The 27,149-nt window shown below is 40.1% G+C and overlaps 5 protein-coding genes across 5 annotated transcripts; all 5 read right to left on the reverse strand.

The window, feature by feature from the left end:
• Positions 1–25: 25 nt before the first annotated feature.
• LOC145610434 (uncharacterized) lies at positions 26–3,012 on the reverse strand. The gene is made up of 3 exons (XM_081665777.1): positions 2,879–3,012; positions 1,315–1,438; positions 26–961 (listed from the first exon to the last, which is right to left on the reverse strand). Exons 1-3 carry the CDS (start codon positions 3,010–3,012, stop codon positions 26–28), a joined length of 1,194 nt encoding a protein of 397 aa, XP_081521903.1.
• Positions 3,013–5,546: 2,534 nt separating this feature from the next.
• Positions 5,547–9,014, reverse strand: LOC145611748 (uncharacterized). The gene is made up of 7 exons (XM_081667111.1): positions 8,522–9,014; positions 7,873–8,023; positions 7,622–7,794; positions 7,435–7,532; positions 7,272–7,321; positions 7,091–7,164; positions 5,547–6,007 (listed from the first exon to the last, which is right to left on the reverse strand). The coding sequence occupies exons 1-7, from the start codon at positions 8,987–8,989 to the stop codon at positions 5,813–5,815; spliced, it is 1,209 nt and encodes a 402-aa protein (XP_081523237.1). The 5' UTR covers positions 8,990–9,014; the 3' UTR covers positions 5,547–5,812.
• A 3,500-nt stretch (positions 9,015–12,514) lies between these two features.
• On the reverse strand, positions 12,515–15,161 carry LOC145612035 (uncharacterized). Its single transcript, XM_081667413.1, has one exon. The coding sequence runs from the start codon at positions 15,075–15,077 to the stop codon at positions 12,774–12,776; it is 2,304 nt and encodes a 767-aa protein (XP_081523539.1). The 5' UTR covers positions 15,078–15,161; the 3' UTR covers positions 12,515–12,773.
• A 7,607-nt stretch (positions 15,162–22,768) lies between these two features.
• Positions 22,769–25,761, reverse strand: LOC145610435 (uncharacterized). Its single transcript, XM_081665778.1, has 2 exons — positions 24,129–25,761; positions 22,769–23,961 (listed from the first exon to the last, which is right to left on the reverse strand). The coding sequence occupies exons 1-2, from the start codon at positions 25,759–25,761 to the stop codon at positions 22,769–22,771; spliced, it is 2,826 nt and encodes a 941-aa protein (XP_081521904.1).
• Positions 25,762–25,776: 15 nt separating this feature from the next.
• LOC145610436 (uncharacterized) lies at positions 25,777–26,682 on the reverse strand. The gene has a single exon (XM_081665779.1). The coding sequence runs from the start codon at positions 26,680–26,682 to the stop codon at positions 25,777–25,779; it is 906 nt and encodes a 301-aa protein (XP_081521905.1).
• Positions 26,683–27,149: the final 467 nt, after the last annotated feature.

The raw sequence follows: 27,149 nt of genomic DNA on the forward strand, positions 1-27,149 counted from the left end.
AAGAAAGGAAACCACAAACAACAACTTAAAAGGACCAAAAAAGACACTTGCGAGCACGAGCCTTTCCAGCCAACCAATGCGCGGGGGACACCCATTTCCTCGGAACCTTTAGAATCTTGCAAACCTCCATAGTAGACAGAAGAGCCCGGATATCCCGAAGTAACCAACATAAAGAAACCTCATCTCGCTGTTTTTGGGCCAAGATCAAACACAAAGACTCACAGTCGGAGTAAATAAGGATCCTACGAAAACCTCTGGAATAAGCATTGCGTAATCCCCAGAAACAGGCCTGTAACTCAGAATGTAATGCTAAAGACGCGAGAGAAGCACGGGCCCCTCCCCCACGGACTGAAGGAGAATCACAATCGCGAAAAATCCAACCAGCACCAGCCGAGTTGTCCAAAGAAGACCAAGAACCATCACAGATCATACAAATTTCAAAAGTAGAAGTAGGACCCCCACAAAGAGTGGCAGCGATACCCGAACTAGTCGGTTTAGGACCAAGACCCAAAGAATAAGAGCGAATGCAAAAATCCTGAGCTTGTCGCCCCCGCACATCCCACTGAGATGCCAGAAGCAAAATATCATCGGAAGACACAGTTTGATGCCGAAACCGAACATTATTACGTGATAGCCAAATAGCCCATAAAAGGGAGAAAAACCTCACCAGGCTCGACCAGTCCTTAGCAACCTCTAACAAAGAGACCATAGTGGAAAACCATTGGAGAAAAGGAAGGTGAAGAAGACCTTGCCTATTAAAACGTAAAGAGCAATGGACCCACAATGGAGCAACGAAGTCACAGTCTCGAAACAAATGGTCCACCGTCTCCTGCTCTTGTTGACAGAAGCAACAAAGTGAATCAACCAAAATGTCTCGAACAGCTAGAACAGAGGCAACCGGGAGTCCAGACTGAATAATTTTCCAGCCAAAGATCTTCCATTTAGGAAGGAGGGGGAGCGCCTAAAATTTTCCCCACCAGGAAGCAGGAATGAACCCCACGGACAAATGTCCGACAGTCTGCTGAAGTAAGAGCGCATAGGCAGATTTCGTAGAGAAGGTGCCATCCTTAGTGAATTTCCAATAAATAAAATCATCCATATGCTCCAGTGGACGGTCCTGACTAAGGATCCGAGAGGCAGTTGGACCATCAAACAACCGATGGACTCTCGAGGAGTCCCACGCGTTAAAACGCGGATCAATAATATCAGACACATGAGTCGGGAAATCCGACAGAGATAAACCAGCCTTGAAATTTACTGGACCCCAGGAGCCTAGTCGTCAGCTGTAATACGAACACTATTACCACTACCCACCTTCCAACGAACAGCAGGAGCTACAGCAGAAAGAGCCATCTGTAACCCGCGACAACCCCATGAGGCTCGAGTTATCCGAGCAGATGAAGTGACAGCAAGAGAAGGGTACTTGGAAAACATGAGCCTAGAAACCAATAACTGGGGATTGTGAATCATCCTCCATCCCGTGTTAGCGAGAAACGTTTTGTTTATGTTGTAACTTATGAAACTTAACATTTTCTTCATAATTTTCCCTCTCATACTTTACCTTTCTTTCTTAATTTTGATGCTCCATTTACGTGTAGAATGCTACGGAGTAAAATGTTTCTCTTTTTTCTTTTGATGTACTCCCTCACTTTATTTAAACTTCCAATCTTTGTTGACATTTTCTTTCAAAAACTTTCGATAGAGTCCTATTTTTAATTACTCTCTGAATAATGGATACACTTTTATCTTTTGTCCGTTTTAGAATAATTGATATGGAATACACATTATTAATTTGATGTGTTATATAATTAGGGATTGCAAAAACAATAGAGGGAGCCGAAGTTTAGCACCTTGATAAATAAATATTAGTAATCAAAATTTGTTTATTAAGGTCATGAACTTGTATTTTCTAATAAACACGCATAAGGCTCAAATCTTCATATTTGTTGTCTCCTTAGGCACAATCAGATATCCATTTCGAATTATCATTGACATCAACCCCTTAGTTTAAAAATGCCAATGCCCATACCCACAAACTCAACTCAAATTCAAAAATAAAATAAAATTGATTTGATCATAGGAAAGAATATTAAACTGAAAACATATAATAGGGAAAATGTAACAATAAGGTTTACTGATAAAAGCTTGTTTGATAATTGGTATAACCATGAAATACATGAATTTATTATAAGATAGTTCTCTTCAGCTTAATTTTTAGTTTAGTTCAGTTTAGCTCCAATCAGTTCAGTTCAATTCCTAATTTCCTTCTCTCATAAACAATTCATTTCAGAGTTCAGCTCCAATCAGTTCAGTTAAGTTATTTTCAATAATCAGAATATGCCCTAACCCTTTTCCATAACATCTTATTTATTATTATTATTTATTATTATTATTATTTTTTTTGAGGAAATTTATTATTATTATTATTATTATTTATTTATTTTTATTATAAAGGTAATAAAAATCAGTAAATCCTATCTAACAAGGGTTTTACAACTTTAACTAACAATTAATCATCGCCTACAGTAGAGTGAAGATGTGAGTTAGGGAAATAATTGACTAACAACATGACCTACACTTGAAATCCAATCTTTAGGGCTTGTTTGGTTGGGGGTATTCATCAAAGGGAATGGGAATCAACTGCCTTGATTTTATTTGTTGTTGGTTGTTAAGCCTTTTTTTTTCATTCCCTTTACCCTCCTCATTCCCAAAATCCTTCTAAGTAGATTCCCCACCCCCCTAGGTATTTCCCATTTCCATTCCCTTTACCTCCTCATTCCCCAAATTCTTCTAAGTTGATTCCCCACCCCTCTAGGTATTTCCAATTTCCATTCCCATTCCCTAGCCACCAATAACCACCATACCACCACCCTCCTACCTACCCAAATCACCGGAAACCCGCACCACTGCACTACGACCAGCCACGTCACCCCTTGCCGCCTCTCCCCCACCCTCGCCGCACCTCCCTTCCTCTCGCCGGCTAACCGTGAACTCTCGAAACCCTATCCCCATCCTCGTAAAAACATAAAAAAAACCCTTCTCTCTCACTGTAAAACGGCCGGTAGGCCCTCCTCCACCGTCGAAATCCTAGGCGCTAGGGTTTCGAAGGTGAGGGAGGGCCGGGCGACGGGTGTAAGACTAATTTTTTGGGTTTTTGAGGTCGAGGGATGTTTTCGGGGGAGGGGAGAGCTATGGGGGTCGACGAAGGGCGGCGAATGGTTGGGAAGGTGCGGCCGACGGTTTTACAAGGATGGGAAGAGGTTTCTAGGGTTTTTCGCGGGTGGGTCAATGTTTTCAGGGGAGGGGGAGTGCTTTCCGGGAGAGAGGATAGGCGGCGAAGGGTGGGGGATGTGCGGCAAGGGCCGGCGAGTGAGGCTGGGTGGTGGGGTGGCTGGAAAAGGTTTCAAAGTGAAGAAAATAGTTGGTTCAATGGTGGTGGTGTGGTGGTTTGTTTCCTTGTGTTTTTTGTAAAACAAAAAACATTGTACTTGGAATGGTTTTTCTTTCCCTTTGTTCATTTCATTTCGTTTACCCTGTTCTAACCAAACGACCCCTTAAAGAATAGTTGCTGAACTTGGTGAGACCGTGACAAAGACCCATATGTACTGTCTAGTCAGAATCCAGTAATAGGTAATCAACTTTAATCGAATTTATGACGATAAGGTTGTTGCCTTTACTATCTAGATATTTTACAACCCTATTGTAAGGCATGTAAAATATACCTTTGCGCAGGATAGTAATTTTGCATTGAGAGGATTTCTCAAGATTAAAATAGATGTCGTGATAATTGTGTTGGAGTAAAGAGAGGAAACGTAATTGACCATAACACTCTAACTCGGCCGGGCAAATCTTTTCTGATCGAGCACGATGACAAATGTTTTTTTTATTTATTTAATTGTTTGGTCGGGCAGAGCCCACCCAATCAGGCACAAGTGCAAAGTTGATTTTTGTCGGACTGATTGGAGCTGAACTGAACTGAACTGAAATCATCGGACACGCATGCAGGTTGAGATTACGTATCACTCTCGCCCAACTTACACTTTTAAATTAGGCGCAGATGCACGTCAGCAGTCCAACAACTCTTTCCTCTTCCTTTGGTTTTGGAAAAGAAATGCATTTTTAGTTAACTTACACTTTTATTTAAAAAATAATTTTCCAATTTTGAATTTTAAAAGACAAAAATATAGGGATATAAAATTATATCATAAACAATTTTGGCTATGTACAAAGAAAAGCAACATGTACAAAGATAATGTAAGCGGTTTTTCACTCAAGTTATACTACATAGTCACTATTCACATAAACCACTTTGACTTCATTTTGAAATTTTGTATTGAATAAATACATAGTCATGTAAGATCTTATTAGATTCATCTCAGACTCTAGTGTCCAAATATCAAAATTCATAATTTTTGTTAATACATAACTAAAGATCCTCTAATTGAAATAATGAAAAGGCTAGTTGATGAATATGGCGCATACAACAAGAAAATTTATGGAATAGCAAGCAGAAAAGCAACTAGCAGCCCGAGCAAATGGCTTGCACCAGGGGCAGGCTTAGTGAAGCGGAATGCAGATGCGAGTTTGGTGGAGGAGGGTTGGGTGGGATTAGGGGTTGTAGCTCGAAACAGCAGGGGTGAGGTGTTGCTGTCTGCAGTGAGAAGAGTGCGAGCAATGTGGCCACCTGAAATTGCAGAGGCTAAGGCCTTGGCTATGGCTGTAAAGCTTGCGACGACTTACGACTTTGCCGATGTCATTCTGGAATCAGATTGCCAAATTCTAGTTAATCGTCTTTCAAAGGTTGCGGTATACTTTTCTGATTTGGATGGTGTGATTGAAGAGGTATTGTCTTTGAGTAGTGCTTTTAATTCTTTCTCTTGATCACATGTGAAACGTGATGGAAAACTTTGTTGCTCATCACCTAGCTAGATTACTGCCTTTTGGTGCTGAACAAGTTTGGATTAATCATTGTCCAAATGAGGTTGCTCCCTATGTACTCTCAGACTCTTTATTGATTGATTAATAAAATTGCTCGATGCGGTTCCCTCAAAAAAAAAAAAAAAAAAAAAAATAAAGATACTCACATTTAAAAGTATTTTTTGGCAAACATGCCTAAATGAAATGTGCCAACTAATAAAAAACAGAAGAAGTATTTAGTACTCCTTCCGTCCCTTTATAATATTCATTACTCACATAATAAAGAGAAATAGACTTCTAATTTAGAGATGGAGAGAGTACTTTGCATAAATAAAGTACGGAGTAATGATTAATGAGTGAAGGAGATGTGTACACATAAAATGATCTATTTACCCCTTTTTTTTTTTGTTTGAAACTACCTATTTACCTTAATGGGTGTGATGTCCAATCTAGAGGCATTGGATTGTTCGGCATGAAGGTGTAGTATAACCTTAGTTATTATAGAAATAAAGAGGTATCGATTCCCTACAACAAAGACTAGACTGTAGGCCAATGGCATGGCTCAAATGCTTTGCTTCGGAATTGGGGACAAGTTGTTCAACTTGATCATTCAACATCCCATTTCCCCATCTCATTAAATGCATCTAGCCATTCATATCCCTCAATAGATATCCTTGAAGTACAAATATAATCTTAGAGATGGGAAACCCTTGTACGCAAAAAACATCCAAACATACAAGGTTCCAGGTCTTGCTAAACAGTTAGCCTGCTTTTTTAGCCTAAATAAGAAGCAGCAGCTAAATTAGAAGTCGAGTTGTTCACAAAATACCAGCATCCAATAGCAACTTAGTACATGCCTTATAATCTACTTTATATTAGGGTACACAATGAGAACTCACAAAAACCTCAACCCTTTTTTCAGTTTCATGACAGTCCTGTAAGCCAGGTGCTGAGCAGCTGGGCTGATGCTGTTTTTCATGTGACAAGCTGTTGTGCTCATAAACCTTAATTGCGATGATGAAAACCTTGAAGGTACAGGATTCAGCAACCCCATTGAATTACGCTTGGGACGGCAACCACTTTGTAATAGCTGAAAAGAGACAAAGTGGTGTCACAATCCATGACCACAAAAAGAGAAAGGACAAATAACATACACCATAACCTTCACCCCCACTCCCATACCCCCCCCCCCCCCCCCCCCCCCCCCGGGCCCCCCCTCTTCCTCCAACACACTCATTCTTTAAACTAGCAGAGAATAAAAAAAAAAAAAAAGCAAAATATTTCAAATTCCCATTGAAAAAAAAAAAAGTTGAGATTGTTGCTATGAATTTTGCATGACAAGGGTGCTGATATGTGCATATCCATAGTTTTTTGTTCCATAAAGCTGAGTTTAATGAATTTTCTGAAGACACGAGTACTTGTTTTGGAAATAAAAAGAAGGATGACGTAAAAGGACTAAATCATCTCAGGAAAAATAAAAGTAGAAGAATGGTATAGTGCTTTGAAATAAACTCAATAAGCCCACAACCTATAGGGCAGCCTTGTGCAAGTTCAAGAATACCCTTCATAAATTCAACAACCCGTAATGTAACCCCTCTATAAAGCCGCTGGTGAAAAAATATAGGAAGTATCACATATCCAAACCCACAATCCTATAGCAGTAATCGCATAGCCAGTGGCAGATCTTGAGAAGTTTTTATAGAAGAGCAAAGAGTATTTACATAATACATATTAAAAGTTGCGAATTTCATACGAGGGATTAAAATATTAAAAGGGATATGGAAGAGGCTTGCAGTGAATCAGAGCCTGAGCACTGAGCATGCATTTCTGTGTGATAAACTAAAATATGCATTTAGATTTTTGCAAGTAAACAAAAAAATCCTAGCTTGTTGACAGTGGAGTGGCGGGAAACCACTATAGAAGAAGGTAGAGAAAGAATATACAAAATAAATCACATGCAATAATATCTTTAAAATAATTAAATTCGAGACATAGACCTTTCTTGTAAGCACATCATTTTTAGTATTAAATAGCACAGCATATTATGCAATAGCCATTTGCCAATCTTTCTTAATATCTAAATATGGCTCTTCCAACAAACTTGTTTGAGGCATTATATTTAACAGCAAATAGCATAACAATTCTGCTCAATTACCAACATAAACAGACTTACAAAATTGGAGAAAGAATCTCCAGCAGAGGGAACATTTAACCAATCTCCCTTTTTTGACTGAAAGCGCGCTGGAGCTATAATTCCAAACACCAGCACAGAAGGATTAGTACTTCTCATATAAGTATGCACCCAAAAAGTCAAAGGGCCAAGGAATTTCATAAGAACAAACTGAAATAGTTACCTAAAATCTTCGAGGATAGCGAGTTAATTTTGGACACAGCACGACGTTCTCTATCAAATAAACAATGGAACAAACAAACATAGAAGAAGCTTTAAAATTTTGCCCTTAAACAATGAGAAAGCAAGTGGAAATTGAACCCCAAACAGAATGAAATAGAACATACCTGAAATAGATACCTAATTTGAGGTCACCATCAATCACATGAACCTTGGATTTTTTGAGCAACTCACAAACATCAGCAATTGCATCTTCCATAGCCACCTGAAAAGAGGTAAAGAAATACTATCAGCTGTTCAGGAGTTCATTATCATTTTGCTGATTAATGGTAAAATACCGGTAAACCTACGTACATTTTTCTGCATTGAGCTACAATACAGGCCCAAAGCATCACCGGCTCTCTCAAACACGTCAAGTAGTTGTCGTGCATCTATAAGTATGTTTTTGTACTCAGCTTGTTCACTTCCAATGTCAGTTTTAGAAAATGAATCGATCTCATTTGTTAAGCGTTGGTGAATGGTCAAGCCTAGAAAACAACAGAGAAACACTATAGTTTATAATATGGGTTCATAGAATTAGCATATAGATGCAATTTACACTATACCTGTGTCAAACGGAGCCATAACCTTTTCTCGGGCAACCAAAAGCAGAGCCCCAAACTGTTTCAATGCTCCAAAGTTAACAAAAGTCCAAGCAATATCGTTGATCGAATCAGTGTATTGGGCAAGCAACCGTGCAGAGTCCAATATCGGTTTCTACATCAAATTTTGTTTAAAGAAATGTAAGATTGCATAACCTTGAAGCAAATAAGAAATGTAAGACTGCATAATTTTGTTTTTCCTTACCTTTAAAAAAAAAAAAAAAACAAAATAAAAATGGACACAGGCCAAAAAGACTCATCGTTAATGGCAAATGATACTTGCTATCTAAGGAGCCATTGCAAGCTTTAAGAGAGAATCAGTCAATTGAAAAGCTTGATGGACTAAAATTGTAATAATAAACAACTTAAAAATCAACTTCCTTTCGATAGACTGAAGTTGATAAATCAAAATTAAATGTGTTTACAACATTGGTGAAAGTTTACCATTGGAGTGGAAAATTGATGTAGCTAGATTAAGCAACGTTGCTTGATTTTTCAAAGATAGTATCACCCATTAAACATATGACATGTGTATAATAAAAACTATTTAAATTATTTATATTTTTTCCAAACTATTTAAAAAAAAAAACAAGAAGAGTGAGAAATAACCAACCGTTTTCCATTGGCAAAGTAAAATAATAAGTTTGATGAGGGAGTCGCCGCGAATCCAAGGGTACAAATGCTCCAAAAAACTGAGATGGAGCAGGACAAAATGGATTGGAAGACCGTGTACTGATGCAAAAGAGCAAGTGACATTAACAAGAGGAATAGCGTTGCATCGGTTGAGCATTAGATGAATAATTTGAGGGTCGGGACAGGAATGAGCAACATAGGTGAGAGCATTAGATGAAGGTGAGTGATCATCATCAACAAGTGCAGGAAGAGCATCGCATTCGCATTCGCATACTTCCCCATTGAGCAACGCAAGCAAACACTTCTGGGCACCAAATTCAGCACACTTTTCTACCAAAGATTTCGTAATCTCACTTGGATGTTTTTTAATCAGCTTCACAAAACGACCCTTGCTATCGCTATCAAGGGTCCTTTCCAACATATCACTAAATCCTCCACCTTTTCTCATCCTCTATCCACAAATTAGGATAACCTTCAACGGTACTGGCTAACCTTCAACTCTGCAGACAACAAGGCAGGGAGAAGAGAGAGACGAAGATATAGTCGTATCCTGAATTTTGCCCTAGTTGTTACGAGTGGTTTTTTTTTTTTTTTTTTTTTTTTTTTTTTTTTTGGTAAAGGAGCAACAAAGGAAAGGTGTGTGAGAGAGAAAAAGATAGAGAGACCAAGTAGGCTTCTCTTTAAGCTATTTTTTTTTGAGGTCATCATGTAACTTAATCGGTGGGTGCCGCTTAGCCCAGCAAAGTGCTGGACCAGCACAACTATTTTAACAATCTAATATATATAAATAAAGTAGGCATTTTTGGAGAGCATTGGGAGCGCCACATAAGAAAAGGTATATTTTCGACCAATTAAAAATTAGATTTCTATTTTATTTTAGAATTAAAAAAATCACTCGCCACCTAAACAAAAGTGACGAATGAAATTTTAAATTTTTGCCACGTAGGTAAAAACGACGAATAGTAATTTATTAGGATTTTAATTATTTAAAAACACTAAATTTTATCATTTTTATTTGTTACAAAACTAAAAAGAAAAATCTAAAAATTATATTTTGATATTTAAAAAATAGAAATTATCATTTGATGTTAATGGTTTTATGCAAATATCTGATGATATGATATTTTCATACAAAAATTTTAAAACTTATAATGCAAGAAAACAATTAAGATATCACCAAAAAAATATTTATATACAAAATGTATATGAAAATTCGTGCATCGCACTCCACATAAACAAAAGTAATATTTCGACCAATGAAAAATTATATTTATTTATTAATTTAGAATTTATATTTTTAGTCGCCATTTAAGAAAAAAGTTAACAAATGAAATTTGAGAATTGAAAACAAAAAATAGTAATTTAAGATTTAAATAATGAAAAAAAACAAAAATTATCTATTATATTATCTTTTACATTAGGATTTATATTATTTTAACAAATAATTAGAAATTAAAAAATATGTTTTGATTTAATGATTTTATCTAACTATCCAATGAATGAGATAATATTTATTTCGATTTATAAATTCAAGTTCTATATACGTGAAATTTGAATAAGAATAATTTAAAACTTAACAAAATATTTTATCATAAATTAATGTTAAAATAATAGAATAGAAAATAAAAACAAAAAATATTCAGAAATTACAAATATATATATATATATATATATATATATATATATATATATATATATATATATATATACAAAAATGAAATATTTAAAAACCGTGCATCGCACGGGCTTACATCTAGTATTAAATTAAAGCGAGAGGTAGACCAAATAGGCAAGTACTGCAGTAACACTAAGAAATTACTACGTACTGTATAAAACAAGGAACTAAACTTTGCCCAATGTTGCAAATAAGGGACTGGACTACCTAGTACCCCCTCCGTCCCTTTATTTTTGCTCCATTGCTATTTTTGGGGTCAAACTTTGACCATAAATTACCGTTAATATATAAAAAATAATTTAGTCACGAGTGGTCTTGTTAGATTCGTCTCGTTGTATATTTTATTAATATCACGTTTTTATAATTTTTATGTGTATGAAAATAAAGATATAGGCATTTTAATACATGTCTTGGAGACTATGCCCAGTCAAATGGGGCAAAAAAATAGGGACAGAGGGAGTAATTTAGTATTGCAAAAAAGGGACTGGACTGTCGAAGAGGTATGTGGATTTTTTTTTTTTTTTTTTTTTTGTAGAGCCAAAAAAACGATGATTTTAACTTTCATTATTCACACCACAAACATATTAACAGTGACTAAAATTAGAGCCAGCAAAAACTAATATGATACGACAACACGAAACAATTGAGACACGAAAAAAATCGAGTTAGTGTCAAGGGTTTACAATATGTTCAATTAAACAGGTCAACACAACATCGCACGTAAGCAAGTTGAGTTTGTGTTGAGATTTCCAATTCATAACTAACACGACTCAACCCGCCTAAGAAAAAAAACAAATAATTTATGGAATTAATGAAACATATTTCGTACGAGGCTAACACTTTTTATATAATACGACAACATGACATAAACCGAATATGGAAAAAGCAATTTAGTGTCAAGGGTTTCCGACATGTTTATTAAACAAGTCAACATAACACGACACATTTTATTAATGGGTCAAGTTAGTGTTGAGATTTCCCAACCTGTTTAACTTTGAACATGAATACAACACAAGTACACAACTCAACTCGTTTGCCACCATTAAGCCTATAACTATAACAAATCAAGTATTCTTTTGGAGGTAAAATTAAAGACAAAGTTTAAATGGAGCCACAATCGGAAGAAGACTTCAGAAAATCATCTAGTTTTACAAAGGCTAAAGAACAGAACAACTTTGACACAAATTATGGCCATGTACCTAAAAGGTCAGCACAGAGTGGGCCGGGCCATACTTCGTATTATGTCAAAAATGGGTCAAGTAACGGTCGTGTCGTGTTGTGTTGGACTTATGTCAACCTTTTATAAACAAAACTCATGCATATGCCATGCCAGCAAGGTTAGTAAGATTTTTTTTTTCATTTCATAAATTGGTCAAAAATATATGAGCCGACCCGTCATTGCAAAATGAAATTGAAAAGCAAATACAAAAATAAATCTTGCATATCCAACATCATGAAGCAATATCAAAACATTCTTATTATGTACCAAGATGAATGCATACTCTTAATATTGCTTTGGAAGCGAGTCTTCGTAACGTAGTGCTTGAGATGGATTGCTTAGCGCTCTTTTACAAGCTGAAGAATAAAAAACGCGAGAAGTCGAGCCTTGGGAACATCGTGGGTGATATCCTTCACCTTGGTCAACTGTGCTCTTCAATATATTTTTCCCTTGTTGGGAAGAAGGGGAATGGTGTTGCTCACATTTTAGCAAATGTTAGCAGTAAAGAGTGTGAATGTGTGATGGTTTAAGAGTTTGGTTTGAGGATGTTCCTCCAAACATTGTTACTGCTGTAACTTTTTATGTTACTTACTTTCCTTTACTAATATATTTGGATGAAAAGGTGAAGCTTCTGAGGAAAAGATTATGCTTTTAAGCGTTGTGCATTACACACTAAAACCCTTGTTTGTCCAACATTCCTTAACTGTGAAACATGTACGGAGTACTATTTACATCTTAACCCTGTATATAATCAAAGACAAATTACAGAAGTCTGATGCCAAAACTGCAAAATTTAAATTGAAGAACAAATGCAAAAATATAATTTTCATATAGAAACTCATGTGCAAAAAAGAATAAGGTTGAGTTATATAGACCAGAAATTTACAATTTAGGGCCTGTTCTCATTGACTGAACTCAGCTGAACTGAACTAAGCTGAGCTGAGCTGAACTGAACTCAGCTGAGCTGAACTGAAGTGAAGTGAACTGAAGTGAAATGAATATTGTATAAGAGAAGGAAATTAGGAGCTAAACTGAACTCAACTCAACTCAACTCAATTTCAACGTAAGAGAACAGGCCCTTAGCAGCAAAGCCTCAGGATTTCTCATTAAAGCAGCATTTCATCTATCATGAACCATATAATATACGAGTAGCATATGAACCAAATGAAACCTAAAAATTAACTAATAACCTTGACAAATAAACAAACCCTTTGCTTAAGCACAAAAGAATTTATTAACAAAACTAATATCAACTCAAGGATATTTGTGTTGTTACAAGACTCACAGCTACTTAGTTTCAGGCTTCGGCTTAAGAAATAGGTTACCTCATACCATCCTTCACCTGTAATTTCTTCGGGGCATACGACTATTCAAAATACGACCGAGGGTAGCTAAAGCATCTTGAAATTTACGAATTTTCATAAAACCCTTTATCATGGAAACCTCGTTTTCTGAGAACTTTGCTTGTTTCATGATCATATGAACAAGCTTCATTAGAGCATCTTCCATCCCTAGTGAACGAAGACCATCTGCTAGCATCATAAAAGAAGAGAACTCTGGTATAAATCCTTTCTCCAGCATCTCAACTAGAAAATCAACAGCTTCTCCAATAGGACCTCCACTTGAACAAAGACCACGAAAAATTATCTTATGAGTTACAGCATCTGGAGGGTCACCCTTCTCCACCATTTCTCTGTAAAGCCTCATCGCTTCTTTTGATTGTCTCCTTCTAAAAAGAGCCTGTATCACGGGGTTATATGCATGAGGGGTTAGAATCATTCCTTTCATCTGAATGCTCCGAAGGAGTCGAGTGGCAACCTCAACTCGACCTGCTTTACAAAGCCCCTGAATCAAGGTCCCATAAGTAACAATATCAGGCTCACACCCATTTGAAGTCATTGTTTGCACTATATCTGCCGCCTTCTTAATATCTCCTGCCCTACAAAAATGAGAAAGCAAGGAATTATAAGTAAATTTATCGGGTTTTAACCCTTCCATTATCATCTGGTCCATCAGTTCAGCAGCATCTTCCACCCTCTTAATTTTACAAAGACCGTCAATGAGGGTGTTGTAAGTAACCAGGTTTCTTGACACCCCTTGCAGTTCCATCTGATCAAAAACCTCTTCGGCATCTTCTATCCTCTTGTTTTTACAGAACCCATCAATCAATGTATTATATGTCACCACATTTCTTGCACAACCACTTGATTCCATTTCCTTTAGCAAGTTTAGAGCTTCATCAATTTTCCCTCTAGAACAAAGGCTGTCTATCAGCATATTATAAGTAAATTCATCAGGCTGACACCCATCATTTTTCATATCTCTGAATAGCTCCATAGCAAGCTTGTGGTTTCTGGACAAGCAAAGACCTTGTATGATAGAATTGAATGTACATACATCAGGCAAAATTCCCTTGCTTGTAAGAAGGCGCACAAATTCAGTGGCTTTCTCAACTTGATTCTCTTTACACATGGTGTTAATCAGAGTATTATAGGTAACAGTATTTGGTGTGCAACCCCGTAAAACCATCAACTCAAGCACTTCCATCGCCTCTTCAATTTCACCCATTTTACACAGCCCGGATATAAGAGCATTATAGGTAAATATATCGGGATCAAACCCTTCTTCTAGCATAGCATCTAACACCTCAAGTGCATGTTTAACATGACCCAATTTGCACAAACCACTAACTAAAGTGTTAAATGTAAAATGATCAGGATGAAATCCCTCAGCAACCCTTTCCTGAACAAAACCCAATGCTTCTTCTATCCTTCCCTCCTTACAAAACCCATACACCAAAACATTTACAGTCACATTGGTCGAAACACAACCAGCTCCCACCATTTGTTCTCTAACTCGCAAAGCGCCATCCACATTCCCTTCCTCAATATAACCCTGCATAATCGTCGTGTACGTTTTCTCATCCGGGGTCAATCCATACCTTTCCATCTCCTCCATCATAATAAGGGCAGGCCTAATTTGATGAGCTTTGCAAAGCCCTTTAATCAATATATTAAATGTGGAAACATCTTTCTTAACCCCACTTTCTACCATTTTTGAATGAACAATTTCCACTAATTTCAATTTATGCCCATCAACAAGAACATTCAACAAGAAATTAAAGGTATGAGTCCCACATTTAACCCCATACTCTTTCTCCATCATATCAATCACATAAACAGCTTCATCATACAAACCACAATTAACATAAGAATCAATGAAAATCAAGAAAGTACCTTCATTAATTTCACAACCTAATTCCTTCATTTCATCCAAAACCCTTTTCATTGAATCAAAAGACCCTTCATTTCCAAGCTTCCTAAGAATTTCCTCAATAATTGACAAAGTGGGTATGAAATTAGACTGTTTTGAAGCCCAATCAAACACCCAGAGTGCCATTTCTGCATCTTTCTCTTTCCTCAGAGTTTCAAGCAGTTGTTTTGGAGTAAAATTTGGGGGAAGTTGATGGGCAGAATCAAATGACAATGAAGAAGAAGAAGAACTGGGATTTTGAGCTAATGAGAAGGAGATTAATGGGGAAGATTTGGAATTTGAAAAGAAAATTGAATTTGATGGAAATTTTTGAGGTATTGGACATGGATAAGGTTTAAGGTGAGCAGAAAAACACATTGAAGCAGCCATTTTTATGGTAATTACACTATACAATAAAGAAGATTGAACAAAATAAATCAAAATTTATGGAAGATTTAAACATGCCAAGAAGAGAGAAATAGGAAAACTTACTGTACTGCTGCTATTTTTGCCGGGGTCTGCTCAAGTGACCATTTTTAGATGAGTGAAGCAGAAAACACTTGTATAAGGCACAATACCAAAATTTACTTTTTGGGTTTTTCTAAGCTATATGTATTCGAGTTTCTAAGATGTACCTTGCTTTTTCAAGTTTCTAAGTTGTGCCCCTCAACTCACTACCATTAATGAATGGTACCCTCCTTGGCACTTCCACGTCACCTAAAGTTAACTATAAATTTAATAGAAAAATGATAAAAGGTAAGGAAACGGTAGGAGAAAGAAATCTTAGCCACCGCAACCCTAATAATGAAAACTGAAGCCACTAAATCACACTCTCAAATAATTTTTAAACAACTAATAAGGGTATATTTTAGTATTGATAAGGAGTTGAAGGGCATGGCTTAGAAACTTGAAAAAGCATGGGTACACCTTAAAAACTCGAATACCTTAGGAGTATAGCTTAGAAAAACCCTTACTTTTTTCTATGTTCTACTTGTATTTAATTGTAAGCCGTACAACATTTAGACTTTTATATTAACCACACCGATCATTACTTGTAATTACGGAGTACTTTAGTATTTACAATAAGGAAAAATACTCCGTAGTTATGTAGACGGATTACTTAGGGATTGTATTATGAGACAGAAGGAGTATTATTTTTTTTTTATTATTGACGGGACAGAAGGAGTATTATTTTATTTGACTGGAACACTTTTTTTTTTCAATTAAGACGTATTCCGGGTAATTCCGGCACAGATAATCTTCGTGGGTTGGTAAAGGTTTATCGTCCAATTACGCACCTGCACAGTCAACACAGATAAGCTAACCCGGGGTTATCCGGGAATAACCTCTCCGATGCTAAAGTCAGCAATCCGATAAGAAGAAAGAATGAAGAGAGAGAAAGTGTTTTTGATGTGTAGAGAGAGAGAGAAAAAAAGATTGTACCTTTGGATGAACATTTGCTTGGGTATATATAGAGAAATAACCAAGCTGGTGCCACCTATAACGATAGGTGGCAAACCGACCCCATAGGCAGCAGGTGCCTACGTGGTCTGAAGCAGCTCTCCACGTGGCCGTTTAGAAAGGCCGTTATGGACATTTGAGCTTTCTTACTAATCAGTTGTTTCTGTGTTATTATTGCATATTACCGGCTAATTAGCTATTACTACCGGTACTATCCCGTACAACTAGCCCCCCAAGTGAGGTCGTCGGTGAAACCGGCGTGCTCACTTGTAAGTGTAAGAAGAATCAGAACAAAATGTGGCACCGATAGTATTTTGAAATTAGAAATGTAAGATTCGCCCCTTAAGTGAGCTAAGTACCGATAGTACTTTGGTCACTTTAAAACTGAAAAATCTGTAATTTGCCCCTTAAGTGAGCTAAGTACCGATAGTACTTTGGTCACTTTAAAACTGATTGAGATTTTACAAAAAATCTCTGATTTGCCCCTTAAGTGAGCTAAGTACCGATAGTACTTTGGTCACTCAAAAACGGATTGAGATTTTACAAAAAATCTCTAATTTGCCCCTTAAGTGAGCTAAGTATCGATAGTACTTTGGTCACTTTAAAACTGATTGAGATTTTACAAAAAATCTCTGATTTGCCCCTTAAGTGAGCTAAGTACCGATAGTACTTTGGTCACTTTAAAACTGATTGAGATTTTACAAAAAATCTCTGATTTGCCCCTTAAGTGAGCTAAGTACCGATAGTACTTTGGTCACTCAAAAACGGATTGAGATTTTACAAAAAATCTCTAATTTGCCCCTTAAGTGAGCTAAGTACCGATAGTACTTTGGTCACTCAAAAACGGATTGAGATTTTACAAAAAATCTCTAATTTGCCCCTTAAGTGAGCTAAGTACCGATAGTACTTTGGTCACTTTAAAACAGATTGAGATTTTACAAAAAATCTCTAATTTGCCCCTTAAGTGAGCTAAGTACCGATAGTACGCTTTGGTGTTATCACTTTGATGAAAAATTTAAAAACTGCAAAATTTCGTGGGCGGGAAGAGTTTAAAATGAGTGGGGCACGTGTCATTCATCCTGCGTTTTAGGTTGCGAAAAGGCGTTTTTCCCCAGCCGTTGGATTGCATGCACAAACTGTCACTTCAACTGCCACTGTTCATGGGGGTATTTAAGCGTCGAAAATCAGCAATTTTCCTCATTTGCTCTTTGTTTCAAAAATTTTCTCCGACGCATTTTCTGCGAACACACTTAGGGTTTCGTCGATCGATTTGCATCATCAAGAGGAGAACGATTTCAATTGCTTGCTTGAAGATCCAAGTCTCTCAAGTTTCTCACTTCAGTGTTTCTGTCCGTTCTTTCATACGAAGTTCATTTGATTCTACGAGGTAAAAAGCCCTAACTTTTGTTTATTTTGGTAATTTAGAGCGTCAGTTGCCTGTTTCGCCTTAGTGTTGTTTCTGTGGTTGTATTTGTTAAGTTTATGCCTAAATTTGTTCAAAACTCGACTTCGGGTAAGGCCGGCGAGGCTGACCCGTTTGCACCCTTGTCCCCAGCTCCGGTGAACGAAGTTGAATATTCTTGTCAGCCTACCTGGTCTAATATTTTGGAAGACGTTGAGATCATCTCAATCTCCCCGATAAGAATTTGCCCTCAACTGCATTCTACTTTCGAGATTATTCAATACGGGTCAAACTTAGGCAAGATAGGTCGTAAAACAACAGCAATGCCGAGAACCAAAAGAACTAGTTATCAACCTGAGGAATGTGAAACCTCTGAACACCGTGAAGGCAAAGAACCTGTGGTTGAGGGAAATTCTGATGTCGGTGAGGAGCACATACAGTCTCTAGAGAGATCTCTGGAGGATATGGGTGAGGAGAGTGTAGGTAACAGTGAAAATGAAGGTGTAGGTGAGAGTGGAGATGAGGGATCCGGTGAACCCGGTAGTGGGGATGGCAGCCAGGATACCGAGGTAAGTAAGCAAAGGGTGAGAGTGAGGGAGGGTGAGGCCGCTGAAAGAAGCGATGTCGTCATGAAAGAAGAGAATTTAGATGAGGGGTATGACTCTGAAAACGACGATCCAAAATACCGAGAACCTCTTGAACTAAAGGCCGAGTATAAGGTTGTCTCAACGAAAGTTGACCCAGAATGGCTTGCGAAGGCTACCGAGAAAGAATATTGCCGTATCGGTGCTCATTTCTTCAACCTCCCTGACGGCTATGATTTGAAATTACCCGAAGAGGGTCAAACTGCTCTTGACTGTCCTGACGGTCATATAGTTGTATATGCAAAACATCTCGAGTATGGCTTACGGTTCCCACTACATCCTTTTGTCGAGAAAATTTTTAGGGCTTGGAATGTGTGCGTGGCGCAGCTAACGCCCATTGCTATTCGTAATCTTATTTCACTGGTGTGGTTAATGATATTCATGGACTTCCCTCTTACTTTGAACTTATTTCGCACTCTTAACTGGCTAAAGAGAGATAGTCAGTCACCAGGGTTTTGGTCATTGTTCACGGCCCGGGGTAAATGCACGGTCTGGCCGAAACTGACCAGTTGTAAAGGCTGGATGGAGAATTTCTATTTTTTAAGTGTTCCTGAAGAATACAAAGTTCGCAGGCGTTTCTATCCTGCTCATAGCATGTTTGATACTATTAGGCGTAGAAGATTAGGTGAGATAGAGAAGTACGCTTGTAAGTTTTTTGACTGTACATATGTGAGGGCCGATAGTAAGAATAAAGCTGTACCGGGGGTGTGGCTACCCAACTGTAATTATATCTTGGGTAACGCCCCTTTGTCTCATGTCGGTCTCTGCTGGACTGACGCATTTGGTACGGCTCTTCTCATATTAACAGCTTTGCTTTATTTTTTTCATTTTCATCGTGACTATTACTATTTTTTATGTACATCGTTACTGTCTTCTTCTCTTTTCACTGTCATATTTTATTTATGTACTTTTATTGGAAATAACTGACTGCCCTGTCGGTATCTCGATTTTTAGTGTATCTAAGCTTCACAATCCAGTTACTCGTATTCATTTCTTGCGTGCTTGCTGTGGTGCAGGTATTGATAAGTTAGACTTCGCCAACTTGGGCTTACATCCTGACGGCATGGTGAAGTATCAGTGCCCTCTAAATCCAAAGCACAGTTACGATACCTTACCTGTTTACTGCACACGTGCTCATAAAGGGAAGAAAAGAAGACGGCAAGACATGACTTCCAACGAGCAACGCAGGACCAGAGTTCCCCGTGCTCTTCCGGTCAAAAGAGGTGGAGCAAATGCTTAGAAAAGGTCCAGCGACCTCTCCGGCCGTGACCAGAATAAAAAACAAAAACAGGAGGAGGCCGCTAAGGATCAGCAGAAGCCGTCAGATGCCTTCAAGGATCTGAACGTCGTGAATTTGGAGGACGACGCTCCTACCGATGTCAAGAAGTTAAATATCACTTTGCGCCGACCTGCTGAGACAAGTGTGATAGCAGCGGAGAAAGTTGTTACAACTGAGAAGACGGTACCAGCGGAAGAGTCTTCTCTCAGGGTCCGACAAACTTGGTTGTCGGGCAAGTCCGCCAGCAGCAAGAACGCCTTTATACCTGTGCTGACAGGGGATTATATCGAGGTCCCCCATGTAAAGCTTCCTACCGAGGTGGCTGAGGAGTTCTTGGTTCCTAGCGGCAGTGCTGGCGAGCCGTGGCTTCCGCGCATTAACGTGAATAGGGGAGAGTCTGTTATCTGCGACGATCCCAATACCGGAGGCAGCATGGGGTGGAGAATGCTGAAAGATTTGGCCACGCCGGCAGACAGGCCTGTTGACAAGCTGATAGCTCCTTGCGGTCAGATGATGAATGATATGCTCCGGGTAAGACAAAATTGGCTTCATGACCCTTGCTACTTTTATTACTTATGTTTTGATTCATATATTATTATTATTTTTTATTTTACTATATATATATTTATGTTGTTTTTTTTTTTTTTGCTTTAGACGGTTAATTCGGCTGTCGAGGTGGTACACATGTACCGTTATTACCAGCGCTGTCATGATCAAGCTGAAGCGAAATTCAAGAAGTGCGACGACGCCCGACAAGCTGCTGTTAACGAGAAGGAGAAACTCAAAGGCACCGTCAAAACTATGGAGAACCAACTGGTTGCCCTAAACACAAAGCTGACCAATCAGGAGTCTATGCAAAGGAGGATTACCAGCCTCGAGCAGGAGCTGAAAGCAGAAAAAGAGGCTAAGGCAAGGTTGGAGGGATCCTTGAAAAAAGCTGAAGAGGAGAAGCCCGGTATCAGGCGCCGAGCAGTCAACCGGTTCCTACAGTCCAACAACTATCGGAATTTGCTGGTGGACCGGTATACTGGTGGGTGGGTAGCCGCTCACCGTTGCGTCTGCAAAGCCGAGAACTGGGATGCGGAGAAATGGCAGGCAGCTGAGGCTGCTTATGGTGAAGACATGCATCTCTCTCCTACCAGCTACGAAGGGGATTATTTTGACAACCCCCCTCCAATCGAAGTGCTGAAGAACCTGGATCCGCGAGATTTGCCGGAAGAAGAGTTTGCTGATGCTCTTATTGCTAGTCCTGTCAAAGAGGACATTGCTGTCGGCACCTCTGAACCTGCCCCCGAGAAGGAGCCTGGGTCAAAGAAAGATTAATGGGGCGGGCAGTCATCACCGGAATCTTGCGGGTCCTCCTTATCTGTAATTTCCAAGGCTCACTGTTGAGCAGCTTATGTTTGTTTCTGCTTGAAGACAACAATAATTTATTCTGTTTTTAAAACTTGTATTTTGGCCGATCTGACCCTTGTATTTTTTGGGTGATGGCTGTCGATTTCATATGTATGTTCTAACAATTTTTATTTCCTGTTTGAGTTAAAACACGTATCTGTAATGTTTTAAACACGTATCTGCAATGTTTGAACTTAGCGTCCTGCATGCTTTGACTGCGCTGCCGTTCGACGGCTTCTTTATTGAGCCTATTTTCTGAATAATTTTACCGTTGATTTTATTTTATTGTCTGCATGTTCCTTTACTGTCTTCATTCTAATGTCGTCAATAACACTATGCTTGTCTGCGATTTCTACAACTGCTATTTACAAGTAGATAGTAATTTGTATTATAATTGCATATTCGTTCTTTTATTTGTACGAAAAAATTTTATAACTTGCCCTGCCGTCTTTTCGACTCTTAGGCTTAGGCATATGCCCCCGAATTCCGCAATTAATTTCCTTAGAAATTGATTTCGGAATTCCTTATCAATCTGTTATTGCCGGTATTTTCCAGTATCTGCAGCCTTTATCAGGCCAAGTATTTGACAGTAGATCAGACCATCAATTTCAACTTGCCTTGAGGCGCAATAGTTATCCAACCTTCCTCCTTACTTGAATGAAAGAGACAGCTAGCTAGGCTGTTTATCAGATCATATCGAAAGTAGGGGATGGCTCCATATGTTATAGCACTTTCTTGTATTAATTAACGGCCGTGGCCATAAATCATCAAAACAAATTACAAGCCTGGAGGTTGGTTACAAAAATATTAAATCATGACTACATGCCATGCCGGTACCTAACATAAGAAACAAATGCACAATCTAAACGTAATATTTTTTAAGGACATTTGTATTCCAAACATTCTTTAACGGTACTCCCTCTAGAGTCATTAGCCGATATGATCCTTGCCGAACCGTTTCATACACCTGGTAGGGGCCTTCCCAATTTGCTGTGAGCTTGCCTTCTGCATTCCCTCTACCCGTCGCTGCCATTCGACGAAGGACCAAATCCCCATCTTCCAGAGGCCGATAATTAACTCTCTTGTTATACGCTTGACTCATACGATTCTTATATGCCGCTGACTTGATGGCAGCCGTAAGCCGAGTTTCAGGTAAGAAGTCTAACTGTTGTAGTAGGAGCAAGTCGTTTTGATCCTCACAAAAATGCTGAACACGAAACGTAGGGAGTCCTACTTCAGCCGGAACGACAGCTTCAGAGCTGAAAGCAAGGTTGAATGGCGATTCTCCGGTGGTTTCCCTTGTTGTCGTTCTATTCGCCCATAATATTTCCGGGATCAGATCGGCCCACAAGCCCTTTGCATCTTCTACTTTCTTTTTTAGTACCGTTAATATCTGCTTGTTTGCGGCTTCCACTTGCCCATTTGACTGAGGATGGCAGACAGCCGCATATGCAAATTTCACCTTGTATATGCTAAGGAAGTTCTTAACCGGATTGCAATCAAATTGGGAGCCGTGATCAAATACCATGGCGACCGGTAGGCCAAATTGGGTGAATATACCCTTCCATATGAACTTCTTAACTTCACTGGCTGTTATCTTTGCTACCGGTTCTACTTCTATCCACTTAGTGAAGTAGTCAATCCCTACTATTAGGAATTTTCTTCTCCCTGTTGCTGACGTGAAAGGTCCGATAATGTCCATTCCCCATTGTGCAAACAGTATTGGATTTAGAATTGGTGTCAGGTCGTTTGGCGGCTGATTTATTGCCGACCCAAATTTTTGACATTTGTCGCACCTTTTCGCGTATGCTAAGGTATCGGCATTCATTGTTGGCCAATAGTATCCTCTTTTCATTGCTTCCAAGGACATTGACCGGCCTCCAGCATGATTTCCGCAATCTCATTCATGGATCTCTTCTACCAGCCTAGCTGACTCATAGGCCGATATACAACTTTGCAACGGTAACGAGAACCCCCTTTTATACAACATTCCTTTGAACATGACAAACCAGACACTGTCCTTCCTTACTTTCTGGGCTTCTATTTTGTTCGCCGGTAAGACGTTATGCACCTTGTAGGCCAGTATGCCATCATACCACTCTTTGCCGTTAACCACGCAATTCACTTGTTTTGGAGTGTCGTCGGGTTCAATGCTTTTACGTTCCAGAAGCTCCACCATCACAGTACGTTCTAGATCATTGAAGCTTGAACTTGCCAATTTTGCCAAGGCGTATGCCTGTGTGTTTTGCGCTCTCGGCACCAATTGTATTTCGAATGATTCCAAGTTAGCCGTTATCGCTTTCAACTTTGCCAAGTAAGCCATCATTGTTTGTTCCTTGGCCTCATAAGTGCCGTCAAATTGACTTGCCACCAATTGTGAGTCTGTCGTGAGCTCTATCCGCCTTGCCTCAGCCGTAACACATAATTGCACCCCCGCAAGTGCTGCCTCGTATTCGGCTTCATTATTAGAGGCTTTAAACTTGAATTTGATGGCGTATTCGAATATGTCACCTTGCGGTGATGTCATGACAATACCGGCTCCGGAGCCTGTTGATGCTGAGGAGCCGTCAACGGAAACTTTCCACACTCCGTTGATTTCTTCTTCTTCTGTGTAAGATGCTTCCACAATGAAGTCAGACAGAGCCTGAGCCTTTATCGACACTCGTGGCTTGTAAATTATAGCATATTCCAACAACTCCACCGCCCATTTGAGCAATCTTCCTGACGTCTCCATCTTCTGTAGGGACTTCTCTAACGGCTGGTTTGTTAATACTTCAATGGTATGCGCATCAAAATATGGCCTAAGTTTTCTTGCTGCTATTACCACTGCATATGCAATCTTCTCTATCAGAGGGTATCTTCTCTCAGCCGCGTTCAAAACGTGGCTCACAAAATAAATTGGCAGTTGAGCCTTCTTTCGTTCCACTATCAGCACCGCTGCAACCGTCTTCGGAGATGCCGAGATGTACAACTGCAGGCTCTCTCCCTGTTCCGGCCGTGCTATGGTCGGGAGAGACCTTAGATGGCTTTTGACCACCTCTAATGCCTTTGCTTGCTCCTCTCCCCAGATGAATGTTTTGTTTTGCCGGAGGACTACAAAGAACGGTAAGGCCTTATCAGCTGATTTGCTAATAAACCTTGTCAGCGCCGCCATGCGGCCAGTAACTCAGTAAGCTTTTGTATATCTTTTATCGACTTGGGTTGTGGTAGGCTAAGTATAGCTTCTATTTTGTCGGGATTTGCATCTATCCCCCTCTCACTAACCATAAACCCCAAGAACTTCCCTGAACGAACCCCAAAGACGCACTTTTCCGGATTGAGCTTCATTCGGTACTGACGCAAAGTTTCAAATGTCTCCCTTAAATCTGCAACGTGATCAGTGGCTAACCGGCTTTTTACGATGGAGTCATCAACGTATACTTCCACATTTCTTCCTTTCTGATTTGCGAAGACTTTGTCTACCAATTTCTGATATGTTGCCCCGGCATTTCGTAACCCAAACGGCATTGCCTTGTAACAAAATACTCCGGCATCAGTGATAAATGTCGCTTTCGTTCTGTCTGGTGCATACAGGCTGACCTGATGGTATCCCGAGAAAGCATCCATGAAACTGAGCAGAGCATGGCCGGAAGTGGAATCTACCAGCCTATCTATTCGGGGCAGTGGATAGCAATCCTTTGGGCAGGCTTTATTCAGGTCAGTAAAGTCCACGCACATCCTCCATTTTCCTGACGGCTTCCTCACCATGACCACATTTGCTAACCATTCGGGGTATGTACAAGGCTCAATAAACCCTGCCGCTAGAAACTTGTTTACCTCTGCTTGTATTGCTTCTATCTTTTCTGTCGAGAAGTTTCGTTTTTTCTGCCTGACCGGTCTGGCCTTTCTATCCACATTCAGCTTGTGCACTATGACGTCTGGGTGAATCCCTGGCATTTCATCTGCCGAGAAAGCAAATACGTCGGCATTCTCCCGTAAAAGTTCTACCAGGTGACAACGGGTATCAACATCCATGTCTGACCCTACTCGCACAGTCCTTCCCGATACCCCAGGTTGCAATTCAATTTCTACTGTCTCCCCTCCCGGCGAAGGGTGGGGAACTGCTGCCGGGCGCGTATCGAAATTCTCTATTGCTAAGTCGTGTGTAGATACAGCTCGCCCCCTTTTCTGCGTTTCCTGATTAACTTGGGGCTGTCGGTTGGGCTGCTTTAGAGCTGTTACATAGCACTCTCTGGCCATTGTCTGACCTCCCCTAACGCGCTCTGTCTTCCCCAAATTTGAAACGTATACCATTGTCAAATGATATGTCGAAACTACCCCTTGCACATCATGGATCAGGGGTCTACCGACAATGGCGTTGTACGCCGATGGCACATCAACTACTAAAAACTCCGTCATAACATCCCTGGCCGCCATGCCCTCGCCAATTCTAACTTGCAATGCTATACTTCCTTCTGGCCTAACTGTAGAACCGTTAAAACCAATAACCGGATACGGTACCGAGGTTAGGTACTTCCGGCCTATTCTCATTGCATCAAATGCTTCTGCGAACAGGATGTTAGCGGAGCTCCCTCCATCGACCAGCACGCGTTTGATGTTGGCTCCATTGACCATCAGAATTAGAACCAATGGATCATCGTGAGGAAAAACCAAGCCCTTGGCGTCTGCCTCTGAAAAGGACACTGACGGCATGGACGCGGGCCTTGGGCGTTCGTCTATACCTAGTGCATTTACTGTGTGTCGGTGCTCAGACAAACTCTTTTTCGCCCCGCTAACTGATCCCCCATGTACCGGACCACCGGTAATAACCTCTATGGTGATTTTGTGATTGGGCACGCCATTCCCCTGACGGTATTCCCCGTTGTGGTTTCGCCGGCAGGTGTCATCTTGCATGGACGAGTCACCCTGTCATCGATACTCATTTTGTCTGGGTTGCGGGGCTGGCTGCCGGCTTGACCCTGCTTGTGCCCGGTACTGAGACAGGTGGCCCTTTCGAATAAGGTCTTCTATATTCTCCTTCAACTGAGTGCATTCCTCCGTATAATGGCCGATATCCCTATGGAACATGCAATACTTTTTTGTGTCCCGACCTTTGGTTATCATTGGTGCCGGTCGCGTCCATTCTTCTCGGTGTTGATTTATTGAATATATTGCGGCCCTGGGTGTGTTCAATTGCGTGTAACTGTTGTACCGGCCAAGACCTCTGGGTGGCCTAGCGGCTCTTGGTGGGCCTGATTGCTGCTGTAATCTGTTCGTTCCGCCAATGTAAGCGTGAGGCGCAACGCCGTCGTTCTGCCTTCGAGAGGGTTCTGATGCCGCTATCTGGCTACTGGTTTTCAACAACTCCTCGCTTTTTATGTATTCATAGGCCTTGCCAAAGGCCACGCCTAAATTTGGAAACGACTTTCTCGCCATATATTTTTTGAAATCACTATCCCCTAGACCATTCATTAAGGCCATTACAGCTATTTCTTGCTGTAATTTTGGTATCGTATTAGCCTCACTGTTGAATCTCCTTATGAAATCCCTAAGGGACTCGTCCCTTCTTTGCCTGACCGACATAAGCTCTCCAGAAGTTCTTTGCCTTGCGCTATTGCTAATATATTGACCGGTAAACAATTCAACCAAAGTATCGAAGCAATCAATAGATCCATTCTCCAAATTGGAAAACCAATCCGAGGCTGGGCCCGTGAGCGTTGTCGGAAACACCTTGCACCACACCGCATCGGTGTCGGTATAAAGTAACATATGGCTTTCAAACGCCGCTACATATCGCCTGGGATCTCCTTTTCCATCAAAGGTACATGCCGGCATTTTTATCCTTTCCATTTGTTGATCCAGTAACTCCTGGGTGAAGGGTGATACTCTCGGCCTGACTATAGTCCTGGTTCCACGCCTTAGCGGCCCGCTATTGACCTCTTGCTGTCGGGACCCTGAATCCCCTATCGGCGTCCCATGAGTTGGTTGGCGTTCACTTGGAATAATTATTCCTCGATTTTGGGGTTGTGGCGGCGGTTGCTCGTCCGCCTGGTTGAACTAGCTTGCCAGATTCACAATCACAGGAATGGCCGGTGTATTAATTCGCCCCCTGTTGGCTGCAGCTTCAGCCTCCTTCCTTTTTCGGGACATCGCCTTCATTACCCTTGCCGTTACCTCTAACTCCTCTGGGGTAAATTCCTCCATGGGGTCCGACATTCGTGCGGGGCTTTGTTCTGGTGTTACCGGTGTGTTCACAGTATTCCTGTGGAGAAGATGAGTTTCATCCTCCACTTCAATCTCGG

This window comes from Chenopodium album, chromosome 24 (assembly GCF_948465745.1).
Source record: "Chenopodium album chromosome 24, dcCheAlbu1.1, whole genome shotgun sequence".
NCBI lineage: Eukaryota > Viridiplantae > Streptophyta > Magnoliopsida > Caryophyllales > Amaranthaceae > Chenopodium > Chenopodium album.

Coding starts and splice junctions, on each gene's coding strand:
- LOC145611748 (XM_081667111.1), bottom strand. CDS start 8,989: ATGAGAAAAGGTGGAGGATTTAGTGATATGTTGGAAAGGACCCTTGAT. Junction 8,024..8,521: donor TACTTTGCCAATGGAAAACG/GTTGGTTATTTC, acceptor AATTTGATGTAG/AAACCGATATTGGACTCTGC. Junction 6,008..7,090: donor GAGATTCTTTCTCCAATTTT/GTAAGTCTGTTT, acceptor GTCTCTTTTCAG/CTATTACAAAGTGGTTGCCG.
- LOC145610434 (XM_081665777.1), bottom strand. CDS start 3,012: ATGGGGATAGGGTTTCGAGAGTTCACGGTTAGCCGGCGAGAGGAAGGG. Junction 1,439..2,878: donor GTTTCCGGTGATTTGGGTAG/GTAGGAGGGTGG, acceptor ATTGGTTTCTAG/GCTCATGTTTTCCAAGTACC. Junction 962..1,314: donor CTCCTGCTGTTCGTTGGAAG/GTGGGTAGTGGT, acceptor GGAAAATTTTAG/GCGCTCCCCCTCCTTCCTAA.
- LOC145612035 (XM_081667413.1), bottom strand. CDS start 15,077: ATGGCTGCTTCAATGTGTTTTTCTGCTCACCTTAAACCTTATCCATGT.
- LOC145610436 (XM_081665779.1), bottom strand. CDS start 26,682: ATGCCGGCATGTACCTTTGATGGAAAAGGAGATCCCAGGCGATATGTA.
- LOC145610435 (XM_081665778.1), bottom strand. CDS start 25,761: ATGCAAGATGACACCTGCCGGCGAAACCACAACGGGGAATACCGTCAG. Junction 23,962..24,128: donor GTTCTTGGGGTTTATGGTTA/GTGAGAGGGGGA, acceptor CGTTCTTTGTAG/TCCTCCGGCAAAACAAAACA.